The sequence below is a fragment of the Acyrthosiphon pisum genome, chromosome X (assembly GCF_005508785.2).
Source record: "Acyrthosiphon pisum isolate AL4f chromosome X, pea_aphid_22Mar2018_4r6ur, whole genome shotgun sequence".
Lineage (NCBI taxonomy): Eukaryota > Metazoa > Arthropoda > Insecta > Hemiptera > Aphididae > Acyrthosiphon > Acyrthosiphon pisum.
This window is the reverse complement of record NC_042493.1, coordinates 10,876,672-10,891,459: the sequence shown is the minus strand read 5'-3', so window position 1 is coordinate 10,891,459 and position 14,788 is coordinate 10,876,672. Positions and strand designations below refer to the sequence as shown.

The 14,788-nt window shown below is 25.2% G+C and overlaps 1 protein-coding gene across 1 annotated transcript in view; it reads right to left on the bottom strand.

Annotated features, from left to right (window-relative positions):
* Window positions 1–14,788, bottom strand: part of LOC100162115 (sex peptide receptor) — a 229,472-nt gene that overhangs the window by 18,651 nt on the left and 196,033 nt on the right. The window contains exon 5 of the mRNA XM_001944418.5: window positions 2,284–2,417. Within this exon, the coding sequence (XP_001944453.1) occupies window positions 2,284–2,417 (134 nt within the window). The remainder of the gene's footprint in view (window positions 1–2,283; window positions 2,418–14,788) is intronic.

Sequence of the window (14,788 nt, the reverse complement as noted above, 5' to 3'; positions counted from 1 at the left end):
TGATTTAATTAAAAGCTATAGCAATGAAAAAAAGTAACTTATTAATTTTCAAAACTTTTAGGTATATCTAATCGAATTCCACGCATATATATAAACTGGACACTTGAAAACCCATATTAGAGTTTTGGTAATTTAATCTAATACAATTTGAACGAAATAAAAATGTTTAAAGATTATTCGAACAAAACAATTTTATCGTGTTCTCAGTAGGTGGGTATAGGTATTTTTTTTAACAAGTATTTTGCCCAAATCTAAGACTGAATAAATTATAATTTATAAGATCTCAACTCTTATAATATATGTTAAATATCATAAGAAATGAATTAAGAATATGTATTTACCAAAAGTATAACTACCTAGTTGCTTTTTAAAATATATTCAAATGTATAATGTGGACTTACATAATAAAAAAAAAATGGCCCTACCTACTCATCTTCTCAAAATAATTATTTAACATTTGGTTTTTATATCAAAATGTGTTTCCACGGAAACTGAAAATTTCACTTTTTCTAGTATGTAAAGGATATTTTTGTTCATTTTTAAGCATATACCTATGTTTTAAATTGTGATTATAATAAGAAATTTGAAACCTATACATGTATAAATATCATATTGTTTTTAAAATATAGTTTAGGAGTTTTACATATTATTTCGTATGTAGGATAGCAAAACTACAGATCAAATAACAAAAAATAAAATATATTAAAGAAGTATAGATCATATAGGTACTGTTTGGTAGATGTATAAAAATCTATAGAATAAGTTCAATGAAATCAGACAGTTAGTTTGTATGCAAAAGAAAGTGATATAAAAGTATATCAAAGGTAGGCATCAGTAGTTACCATTAAATTATTATATTTCAATTAAGAATGAAATCTTTTTTTATCATCTTAAAACTTAATTCTTGAAAAAATAAATATTATTAGTTTATCGAGATTAAGTATAATTTAAATATTTAATATACCTGAAACCAAAAAGTATACCTATATAAAAACTTGTTTTGCCTAACCTGTACAATATAACTTATAAGTAATTGAAAACTAATGGATAATTCCTGGTAGTATTTTTCTGAATTGTTATCTACTTTATAAATATTTGTCTATATTATATTATTAGTTTTTTTCAAAAACTGAACGCTTGATCTTTTTACAACGATTTTTTAAGACAGTAAACAGGATTGGCCAGTTATGTTGAAAAAAAAATATTTTCAACAAGGGTATTGGGGTTATTATGGAGAAGATTATTAAAGTTATTATAATGGTTTTATAGTGTTTTATTTTTCAAAATGGAGGTGACGAGGTGAAGGTATTTGTGTACGTATCAAGGAAAAGTAATTACATTTTTATTTTAATGGAGTTAAAATATTTTTAATTAATTTCAAGATTAACTTTAACTCATTTTAGTATAGTAAATCAATAACTTTAACGCGTAAATAAGAGAACACTGTTTTTATAATAGTGTTATTATCACTAAATTATATTTTTTAAATATTTAAATTAACGGAAAAATGCATCAGTTTTACTGATGTGAATAGGTTTTTCCTACGACGAGGGAATATTATATAATTATTTATATAAGATATAGATTTTAAAATAAATCTAAATTAAATTCTTATTTCAATTACAGAAATAATTGAAATTCAATAACATAGATAAATGTAATAAAATTGATTTGAAATTATAAAAAATATCTTATGTACCACATGTAAGTACTATTTATAGTTGTTATTAAATAGTATATTTTACTGTTCAACCTTATGAATATACATAATTATTTTGTGTACTTTGTTTCTACTTTAAAATAAAATGTAATTACTGATTTTTGTACTTAATTATCAACATAAAAGACTGAATTTCGTTTAAAATGTTTACATTTTGTTTTGAGTTATGAGACATTATCATTACAGCTATAAAAACAAAAATATTTATAAATTAATGCAATTTAATAACCTATTTGGTTTTTGTAACTTTTTATTTTTTTACACTATCCAGGCTAATGTAATATTTAAGATTTCAAGAATTTTAATAATTAAATGCGATGCCCTAATGACTAAAAAATCGTTTCGTTGAAATTTTAAAATGTACATACCTAGGTTTAACACGGTCCCGTTTTTACACTTGGTTTTATTTAGTGCTTTCAGACAGCAGCTAATCTTAACCTATATTAGGTTTATCGTTATACCAATTAGTGAAATACTATAATGATGCAATGCCGGGCTTAGGACAAACCCATTACAAACACTCGGGATCGATTGTTTTATTAAATATACTAAGAGTTACTTACCTGAACAGTAAAAGATTTAACACGACCAGAGATATGCACGGGCCAGTGTGCACGAAGATCACACGGAACGCATAGTACAGCGTGAAGTATACGTCAAGTGTGACCCAATGTTCAACCCAATATGCGTGTTTCATCTTGAATTGGAAAAAAACAAAACATACATAATATTATATTATTATTTAACTTAGCTAATATTTTGTAAATATTACATCCAATGACGAGTGCATATGCTAGTTGAATCACACAAATAATCATATTGTATTTGTTTTTGGATCGTCAGTTGCAGTAGTTAAGGTAGCAGTCTACTATTACACCGTCTCTGTATTACGTGCAATCCGTGTGGTTTACCCGTTACCACAATAAACCTACCAAATAGTTGAAAATATTCAACTACTCCGCCGTGGTTATTTAAATGTGGTTACTAACGACCTGTGAAATCGTTTTACCCGAACAACATTATTTAATTTGGTGAATAACAAGAAAATTCTGAACACGAACCACACGGTTACACGAAATACGGTGACGGTGTATAATAGTAGGAATGTACTTTAAAATATGTGAAATATCGTAATAACCAGAAATATAAAAATAATCCAAATATTTGAATACCGTCGGGTGGTGGTACTGTAATAGAATCTATCTAATAGTTGAGATCATGGCGTAGAGTAAATACTCTAAATCTTAGTTTACTAATAGGAATTTATACGAATTTTGAAATAACTGTTTTGATGAAATAAATTTTCAAACTCATAAAAAAAAATTGGTATGTACGCGTTCAATCAAATCACATTAAAATTATTAGTTTTAGTTAAGAATACTGTCAACAGTATTTATTTGTAATTAAAAATATATATTATTTGAAATTTTGACATTCAAATGAATAAAAATATTAATTATTATAATAGATAGAATTAACGATTTATATGATATATAAACATTAAATTATGTAAAACAACACATTGAACAAATTGAATAAAAAAATAAACATGTAATTGTTTTTCACAATAATAAACGTAGGTAAAGAAAAAAATCAATAACAGGTTTTGAATTCTATAAATATAGACTTTAGGTACCCACTATAATACAATTTCCTCACTTCAAAGATTGAACGTCTTATTGATAAAATTGAATCAGTCGCCTGGTCTTTAAGCTCAGTATTGCGTTCACGGTAAATAGCGGAAACGATCGAATGTGTGTGGTTTTTTTTTTTAACTCTTTGACAACACGTTCTTATTTGATAGCTAAAGCGAATTTAACACCATTTTGAAAGGTACATTTTAAAAAAAATCTTAAATACACGGTAGATACGTCATGGTTATTACTCCTACGATATTGTTTATGTGCAATTTGATGTAATATAATATGAATTAACCTCTGTTTCACTATAATATAACCAGGTACATATTAGTAAAATATTACTCAAGCTCTAATCCGAGCTCAGTGAAGTATATACCGACTGACGGATATTATTATTATTATTATTATTATCATCATCATCGTATGATTAAGTTAGGTTATTTCAGATGGATATTGTTAAGCTCCCCGATGCTCGTAGAGGTATAATTCAAACTATAATATTTACATGTTAATGTACCGACGATCGGAAATTACGCAGACAATTTCCAATTATATTATTTATAAGATTATAATATTTATAATATTTAACCTAACCTACCAACTAAACCCGTTTTGGCTCAAGACCATGAACAGTTTAAATATCACCAATATATAATACTCTTAGTTAATAAATCACGTCTGGTTTTTATCGTCATTAAGGCAATGTATTTGAAATGTGATTTGATGATGATCATCAAACTATAATGATATTGATACCTACTAAGAATGTAATAATGTCTGTGAAACAATGTTTGTTATGTATGCTGAGTAAGAATTATTATTGTGAAGTGGACCAGCGTGTTCATCAAGTCATGGAGTTTTAAGTTGAGATTTTCAATCCGAAAGAAGTAAATGTATATAATACTTCATTAAGTACCTATCACATCTGGGAAAATTAACGAAAATCGGGTTTACCGTTCTTTTCATGTATCATGTCAATCAACGCACTCGAAAGCGTTTGTAGATAGGAAACGTACCAGAGTGATTTAATTGAATGCAGCCTATTATATCGTTGCGAATTAAATATTGATTTCATCATTGTACATAGGTATGGTCACGTTAAACTGTTGAGAAATACACGTGACTCGAGAATTCAATAATATGTGGTTAACATTAAATGACGGCATTAAAGTGTAGCCCTTAAAATTAACTATGAATGTTACTATGCTTTGTTACGAATTGCATTAAATAGGTATCCATATAAATACATGTCTGCCCGTTATTTGTGTACACGAGAGTCAGGAAGCGAGTATACATTTTAGGACATTAATTTATCACTACGAAGAAATTTAGAATCCATATAAAATTTATAGCATAATATAATAAATTAATATCGTTATCATCACAAGGAAATGATAATAAATTAATTTACTCGACCGGACCAACTTAATATCATGTTAAAGCATTTACATTTTGTAACAATGTTAATTTATTATTGTTTGTGGAAAATCTTATGTCTGTTCACTTAATATTTACACTGTACTTTAATACTCTATAGTCCGGCAATAATTGCGTTGTACTTATTATTAATAATGTATTAAACTCGAGAAGAATGTATACAAATATCGTGTGTACCGTTAAAAAAAGAAAATTTAAAGTGTTTGAACAGTTTTGACATCGAGTGTATAGTTTATGATATTGTGTTACAAGTTTATGCACAAGTACTTTCCTCCGAGGGTAGGCCGATGGCAGCCGAATTTAATCAAACAAAGTTTACGATAAACTTAATAAACATTCTAGAGTAAAATTGGTGAGATAGTTGTTTTACATGCCTACGATATATTACTACGACGCCTCTATAACTCAACCATCGAGTAACTCTCAGCTGAATTGAAATTAAAGTATACGCCCACACGCAAATACGTGTAAACTAATACACTTAATACGAAACTTAAATATTATAAGAACCACAACAGTCTTGTCGAAAATGTTTCTTGATAAATTATTAAGGTGTAAGATAATGGCAAATATTTTGTCATAAGAATTATTGAATCGTACTATCCAATAAGATTTGTACCTAACCAAATATAAGTATTTATATGTACGAATTTAAATTTAATAAATCAATTGGTAATAAGTAGTAAGAATGTAGACTGTAGACGTTAGGAGTAAACTAATAAATTTATCAATGTATGCAGACATGTAAGTACGTGGACATGTCAGTGAGTCTTTGATATGTGTTACCAATTTATACTCATATAATATGTAATATATTAATAAAATAATAAAAAATTTAAAAAGTATCTATTTTTAAATATATTCAGTTGGAGTTTCAAAAAATGATTTCGTTATAATTATAATATAATATTATAGAATATTTTCATACACAGTAACAGACGACTGTGTTGTACTTGTAGAATTTAAGTAAGATTGACATTTAAATAAAATTACTACCCAATAAAATGGTACATTTCAGAAGATATGAGAGATATGCATAATAATATAATATTGTTTTTACATAATTTATACACGTAATAACAATTTAAATTTGAATTAGTAAAATCACTGAAATGTCGAGTATTTAAGATATAAAAAAAGTTCCTGAGGTAAATAAATTAATAAATGTTAAGATTTTTTAAATGTTACTAACAAGTGTGATTACAATATATTAGTTTGAGAATCAGAGTAGTATATGGATTCTTATAATTTTAAATTTCAAAATAAATGTAACAATTTCTATTTAAATTCTACTCAAATGATTTCACGTACATTTAACGTCTTAAAAATATACACACGTCACATCACTGAAAAGGGAAAGTTTCTACTATGTTATTGTGATAAATTAGAGTGTCAAAACAAATAGATACGTGAAAAAATGTTTTCGAGAAACTGGATGATTATAACTTGTGGTTGACTTAATTATACTCAAAATTCTTGCTTAAAAAAAAAAAAAAAACTTTTTCGATTACTTCTAAAATAGATTTCAGCATTGAGGACATTTCATCAATGAGTGAATTAAAACATGTTAAATGGTGTTGATTTATTATTATTTATGTCATTTTTCTTTTTCTTTTTAGAAAATCTCGTCTTGAAAGGTTTGGGAGTTATTTACCGTCAATGCTTACTATAGACTTAATATTATACTATATTTCCCACTTAATTGTTTTATAAAATACATATTTGAGTTGATAATTAATATTTAATAATTGTTCCATTTTAAGAGAATAGTTGATATGAATCTGTTGGATGCGAACTGAATAGATACTGATAATCTGTTATTTAAACACTTTTAAAAACTTGTATCCTTTTGTTAAGCTTATAGCTTTTATTGAATATTTCTTCAAGTTCTACTTAAAATTTAATATAATTTTCTCGAGACTTTATATACTAAATCCACGCTAAATAACGAATATTAAAAGTTTCGAAAACTTGGATATTGGGACTTAAAAACTATGGTAAAATATATTTCAAGTCGTCGCACACCCCACGAGCTCCCCATAAAAATGATTATATAATATTGTTTAATATTTTAGCATAATAATTCTATTTTTAAAACTTTTACACACTCAACGAAAGGATGGTTGAATTTATATTCTACAAACTCTGTTTTAATCTGATGCCATGTACCTACTGGCAAAAAAGGTTAGCAAAAAACTGTAATTATTTATAGTATACATTCAGCTGAGCAAACGTACACTCGTTTCAATTGATTATGCCATATATATGTTGTTTTTTTTCATACAAAAGTAGAATTTTTGAATGCATTAATAGTGAAAAGATTCACAAAATGGTCATAAATAAAAGGACAAATTATGCGTAAGGGTGTACCTCACAAGCAGACCATTTCAGTATCTGTTCAAACAACGATGAATGCATATAAATAATATGTTTTTTTTCCCCACAAAATCGGAGGGGAATAATAATAATTATATATCCTGATTCACGCGAAAATGTTACTATGTGATATTATAAGAACATGTTTTTGTTTTTGGATTTTTGGCACACAAGTTTTTATTTTTTTAATTAAAAATTATCATGTTACTCAATTGCAATGTTTGCAATGTGGTCGTTTTATTTTTAAGGAGCTCATCGTTGGCAAAAGCTTATTTGTAGTTAGTTAATAGTAGGTACTACACTACTACAGACAAATAAAATATTATAAATCAAGTACAAGACGTAAACCGGATAACTACACTGCTATCGCATTTAACTGGAATCTGGAAATGGTTTCACATTTTTTTTTTTTTTATTAATTATCTCGCGGAAAATTTCAAATTTTTGTTTGCTTCCAAGATAATTGATGTATAATACTATTATGCATTCAACTCATTATTCGATAATTATTTAAAAAAAAAATGATATATACTATTCAATTGTTTTCCTTCTTATTTGTTTATTTAAACAATAATATTAATTTTTTTATGAATGTATTGCTTTTTGTAAGAATTACGTCTGACTATTTAAATAGAATTTAATACTATAGTAAAACAGATAAAGTAAAATACTATAAAATGTGGTGGATAAAAGTGATAAAATAAGTACTTAAAACGTATAGACGAAAGTACTTATTTTTACGCAATCAAAATTATTTGCAATGTTTATTATTTAACAATATTTATATTTTCAATTTAATATTTATATAAGTGAGACCTTAAACCATTATAATTCTGGATGTAGAGAAGTACCTAATGTATTTTTATAAAATGTTGCTTATTAAATATGAATTTATATAATAATGAGTAAATAAAAATTTAATTCATATAAGCGGCCCGGTGTCAGTATTTAAAATTTTCAGTAATTCTATACAATTTTATAGTTTAGCTGCTACCTTAATTATAATAATTTTCCACTAATCTACTACCTGATACCTATTTAGGGGGGTTGATAGGGTGTATTTTATCGAAAAAATTGACTTTGTGAGAACATTTCTCAGGTTTTGTATAATTGTCGGATTTTGATAATTATTTTTTTTATCTGAAACAATAAGACTTCCGATATTTTATATTATTTCAAATAATGGTATAATATAATTTATAAAAAACACTTAAAATTGTATTAATTTTGAAGATATATATTATAAAGTTTAAGATTAAAATATTGGAAAATGGAGGCCGATGCGGCCCTGTATAATATTATACGAGATTTTAAACACAGTTTTTTGTTATTAATTATAATACAAAAAGTAACAAAAATACAAGCTAAAATTTTTTTTTTTGTTTCTTTTGATTTAAGAAATACTCAAACATATAATGTCGAGATTAATAACTTACTGCAAAACTACATTTTTTGACACCAATAACACGAGTGCAACTAACTTTTCTCGTGTATTGTTTGTGTTGTACTTATTATTTATACTTCAAAGTTTTGAAAGAGCTTTTTTGACAGAATAATTTGTGCTTCAAATAGTTAAATATATCTTCAGAAAAAATGTGCACTTAGAGAAGAATATCGATTAATACATTTTTTTTTGTTAAAACACTTTTTGCAACATTAAGCTTTAAGATATAGACTAAACTAATGTTGATTGTCTGCTTGAAACAAAATAGTAGAAAAACTAAAAAAAAACCTTGAATTTGCAATAGTTCATTACTCAGAGATCTAACCAACACATTTTTCATACAAAAGAATAACATTGTAAATACATAGATTTATATATAACCTATTGTCCGTATTGGTTGTGTCGGTTGTGTCGTTGTGTGTCCTCAATTATCGGGAAAAGCGATCCTGTACTAAAAAATATGTATACTATGGAGGGAAAGTTTTCAATTTCCTTTTCTGTAGTTTAAAACTGTTTTATCATTTACGTTGGATGTTTCAAATCTAAAGGTAACTATCAATCAATAAAGTATGATTGTGAATTTGTGACCAACAATGACATTTTTTTTCGGTTGACTTATTTATTATACGATAGGTATTGATATCTAGACGATAATTTTATTTTCATAAGAATCACACACTTTTATATATATATGCGTAAATCAAATTATGAATCTCCAGATACAATATAAAGACGACCTGGAGTGAAAATTATTCTAACTCCGATCACATGACCGTTTAATATTGGTTAGTTGCACGAAATTAAATTTTAAAACAATAATAAATCATTGTATTTGAAAAACGATACTGAGCAGAGCTGGGTAAAACCAAACGCTTGAAGACATTTCTTCAAAAACTGTCAATTGTTGTCAGTAGTTTTTCCTCACGCATTGTGATATTATTGAGAAAATCGAAAAATAACCGTCTTTGTATAATGGTACCATCCAAGAATATTTTTGTTTTTTACGGAAGGACTACATGAAAGTTTTAAAGCTTTTTTTCTCCTTAAAATATGTCAATGGAAAATAATATGATTGTCAAACAAATACGTTCTGAGAAATTTACACATAGTCTGTAATAACTAGAATGAAAATAGTAAATTTATTGTAATCACTTCAACTCCCATAATATGATAAATAAAACTGCGTGATAAAAAAAACTCAATTGTACAAATACAAATGTTAATAATAAATATAACAATTTGTTTAAGCTGTCAAGTGAGATGTGAATATTTTGGATTGACAACAGCAGGTGTAACGTGTTATAAATCATCGAGCTCTTACCACTGTAGGTGTTACTTGAGTCTAGGTCCATATTTATTTACTTATATTATATTATTCGTTGATACATTGTATTATAGACAATAATAACTATTATGCAAACATTTTTATTTTTATTTTTTAGTATTCATCATTTAATGCTGTTTATAAAATAATATATTTATTGTGCAATTGATTTCATACTATTTTGTTCATATAATATTCAGTGGGGACTTTTTTTTGTTTGTATGAGGGATATTCTAAACAGTATTCTTTATATTTTGGATTTAAAAATGATAGAAAATATTATAATCTGTTTCAAGGAGTAAGTATAAAAATGCAAAAAAAACACTGTAACTGATAATATGATGTAAAAGAAAAAACATTGAAAACTGAATTAGATTTCCTTTAAAAATAGGGTCTTCCAAATTTTACGTGACAGATTATTTAACTTTGAAATATTTAAATTAGGAAGACATGACTTATGTGAAACTGAAATTATATATTATATAGATAAATAAATAAGAATTATTCTCAAATATTAAAATCAAAAAAAATTAATTGCATGAATTAGTTATTTGCTTTTTTTAAGCTTATAAAGTTTGTACTTAGGTAAGTGAGTTGTAGTTATAAATTGTTGTTCTGAGGAACTTATCCAAACTTTATTGGTTATCACTAATTATATAATATCATCGATAAATTTACTAAGTACATAATTTACTCGTACCTCATAATATTGATCACGGACTATACATAATAATCTATGATTATATCAAACGCTAAATCGATTATGCATTTTAATACTGCAATAAATTGATAAATCGATTTCGATTGCACACACTTATTCATTATTTACTTAAGGTAAAGGGTCTGGAGCATAATATATAATATACATATACAATTTTAACATTAGCTGTTGATATTTTAAAAATTAAAAGCGACATTTAAATGTCAACAGCTCTTTCAATTATTGACACATAAATGTAAACGACGCGTCAAAATGTATTAAAAATTACACTGGATATAAATCGTAGTTTAAAAATAATATTTCCCATTTAAAGTTTTAAAGGCACCCCTTAAAATCTTTCCATATGTATAAATAAAAAAAAATAATTAATTTCAAATGAATCTAGATTAATTGACTCAAAATTATTTTTATACTATTGTTTTCAAATTTGATACTTTAACGTTTCTGTTGTAAATTATATCCGTTCAACTATGATTCCAATGTTGGAGATTCGGAATACAATATCTATTAAATATACAATATTATATATATATTAAAAAAATTAAGTTTAAAACCATAATAACAGTCTTCCGTTTTATTATGACTTTATACAATTCTACTTGGCACAATAGTAGTATCGCTCTTTGAGATTATATAGATTATTTTGAAAGGTATTTTAATTTTAATACAGAAGCAACCATTGTACAGGCAACGTTTTTATTGAGAATAACCGAACAAACTTTTAGCTGTGTAATATTTATATATTTGTCTCTGTTCCATTTCTTGGTGTTGTAAAATTATTGCACATAAACTTTTTTTATCATAGTTTTTCTATCGATTGTAAACTAGAAACATATGATACTTCGTCATTGTCAGAAGGGCAACGATTTTTGTTCTGCTCGGAAAAAATGTGAAAAACTGAGGAAAAACAATGTAAGCACATTTGAACATTTTAGTAAGTTGTCGAACAACAGTGGCATCATTTTTGGGATTAAGAATACTTTTTATGATAATATTAAATGCTTGATGTGTATCATCGTATTATGATTGAATATGCCAAGGAAATCTTATAAAAGGTGGTTTCGAATTCAGGTTAAACGAAAATTGATTAATATTTAAGTTATTTAACTATGGGTTTTATTTTATCAGTAGAATTAGGAAACATTGATTTAATATTTTATTAAAGTTATTTAAATATTACAAGGTGTATGAGCTCGTCTTAAATGCAAGACTAACAAGATGTTTTTCGAAAATACGCCATTGATTTCAGTGACTAACAATTAAAAAGCCCTATATTAATGGAGTAATGGTGTAAATGTCTAATAAAATATTAATTGACTTCTTATTCTATTTGACTATTGTGAAAATTCACAACGAACATACCCTTTGACACCCACAATCATTCAGAAATAATTAAGTGTTTTGAATGTACCTACCTCTTAGCCTGGTATACCATTAGATTACTAGAATGCATATATTATTATGTTAAATCTTTTTATTTAACTTAGGAAAAGTGTAAAAATGAATTTAAGGCTATAATTATAGAATATATTTTCATATTTTTAGAATTATTCATTAAGTTAACGTAAAAGGTTTTCAAACAACATCGGAGAAGCTAGTGAATCCAAAAAGGAAAAAGTTCCGTAAATTCTTATGTACCTATTACAAAGCTGTATAAATAAATATTATACATAATATAAATACAAATTTGAGGAAATATTATATGTAAATCCAATACTAATAATTATTATAAACAAAAAAAAGGATTGCCATATTATGAGAAATTCGTTTAATATTCAAGGCAGCTCGTCACTTAGGATAAAAATAACAATAATACAACAACATAATATTATAAATGCTTAAAGTGTAAGCGAATTATTTTTATGCATTTTTTAGTTGAATTTTTAAATTTAAAAAAGTTATTTCATTTATATTTATCTATGTTTGTGGCTCATCCAGAACTCATGGTATACTCAATAGACCAATAGACGATAAATGGATATTTTTCAATTTGATTGGCTTTATTATAAATTGTTTTTAAAATGAGAAAAATATTGGTTTAAATGTTGTTAAGTTTATAGCTAGGTATTTATTATATTCTTCCTTTATCATATCTATCTTCCTGGCTGTTAAATACAGGTCTGCGCATAAGAATAAAAGACAAAAATAATAATTACAATAATAATAAGGAAGTGTTTTAGTTGTATAGTAATTTCTTATACTCAATTCACAATATAACGTTTTTAATATAGGTAATAAATCAAATCTTTTTAAAAGTTTGGAAGAATTTTATGATTTGAAAATGCGATGGGAAATTTAATTACCTAGTTGATTATGAATCATTGTAATATCAAATACCATTAAGAATGCAGTGTTAAAAATTAAAAAAAACTCAATTAAGAATTAATTATGAATAAAGCTTGTATCATCATTTTTCTTAATTTATTCTTTGTGTAATAAAACTGATATCCAATACATTTTAACAAACACATTAAATCGTGCAAATAAATAGTAAATCAAAAAATAACTCGTATTTATTATTCTATTATATGTTTTACAATATACTTGGAAATTGTAAAATGGTCGACTTTGAAATTTTAAAATTACATAAAAACGTATCTTATTTTTTTTTTATGAATTTACTTTTTATTTTAATTAAGCTTTTAAGTTTCGCGATGTTTACAATATTTTCTCAAGGTTACAGAATTATCGTTTACTTAGTGCCTTGTGGTCCAATAATTTACTTTAAAACACCTTCTATAAAAACATTATTGTGGTATTCTCGTAAAATAAAAAATAAAAAATTACGAGTCTTAATTAAAACATATTATTATTTTCTTATTTAGGTAAAATTTAAAATAAAATAATTATGTACAGTACAATTTATATTTTATTGAGACCATCAATTTCAAAACGTCCAAAGGTTTATGTAAATGGACCATGGAATGAACGTTAAAAAAGGTTGAAACAAAATAAAACTGTGTCTTTTAATATTACATTTAGGAGTTATAATTCTAAAATAAATAGAATTAAAAAAAAAACTATACGATGTGTGGTTTTGAATTAAATTAATAATTTATTCTAACCATTGCTGGGTCTAAACTTTTGATATATTATGAATATTATTTGTTGTACAATTTGTAAATTTAAATTTGAAGACTTTTATCTCATTTTTAATTATCATAATGTATATCTAATAATTTTCATAATATTTTAAATTTTGGGTATTGACCATAATACTGATACTTAATATTTAATAATAATATAAAAATTATATAAATATTATGTACTATATAACATTCATGTAGAATATCTAGAAAATGGATACTGTACAAACGTATTTTTTTCGTTACAAGGACTATATGGTTTTTATTGTATGTTTATTTGAGATGTATCAATTCTGAAGCTTTTAAAAATTCCATAATTATTTATGATTCATTGGTGGAATCATAATATTAATTCTCATAACATTATAACTAATGTATAAGAAGTAAGTTCCTATTATGTATTATGTTTTGTTACATTTTTGTAGGTATCATGAATAATTTATAATAATTCATCTATTGAATATTTTATTAAAATTAATATAATGAATGATAATAATTAGGCCACAGATGTTGAAGCAGTAAAATTGATTGCAATATTACATTAAAAAATACCAAAAATTACTCTAAAAACTATCAGCGTTCCGTTATAAATATTTTCCATTTATTACTATTTTTTTTTTTACTTTATAGTTTACAGCGTGTACTTCGTATAAATATATTTTATATAAACTATTTTACATTTTTTTTTTTCATCTTTTTTTCTCAAATAAGATTTAAATTTATTAATATTCATATATTAAAAAAATAATAAATATGTTTTGAATGTTTATATTCGAATGTAGATACTTTGATCTGGAGTCAATGAATATAGACCAAAGTAAAGTTATATGAACGAAATTGAAAAAAAGTTAAAACAGTTTTATAAATGAGTAAATTCAACAAAATATTGTAATAAAACCAAAAAATTAAAAACAATTGCTCTAAAAGTTTTAGATTTTAAAACTTACTTAGCAATAAATTGGAACAGTAGAAGAAAAGTTGCAAGTGCAATAAGATCTATTCCCTAATGATATTATTATTATAATGAAATAGTAAAATAT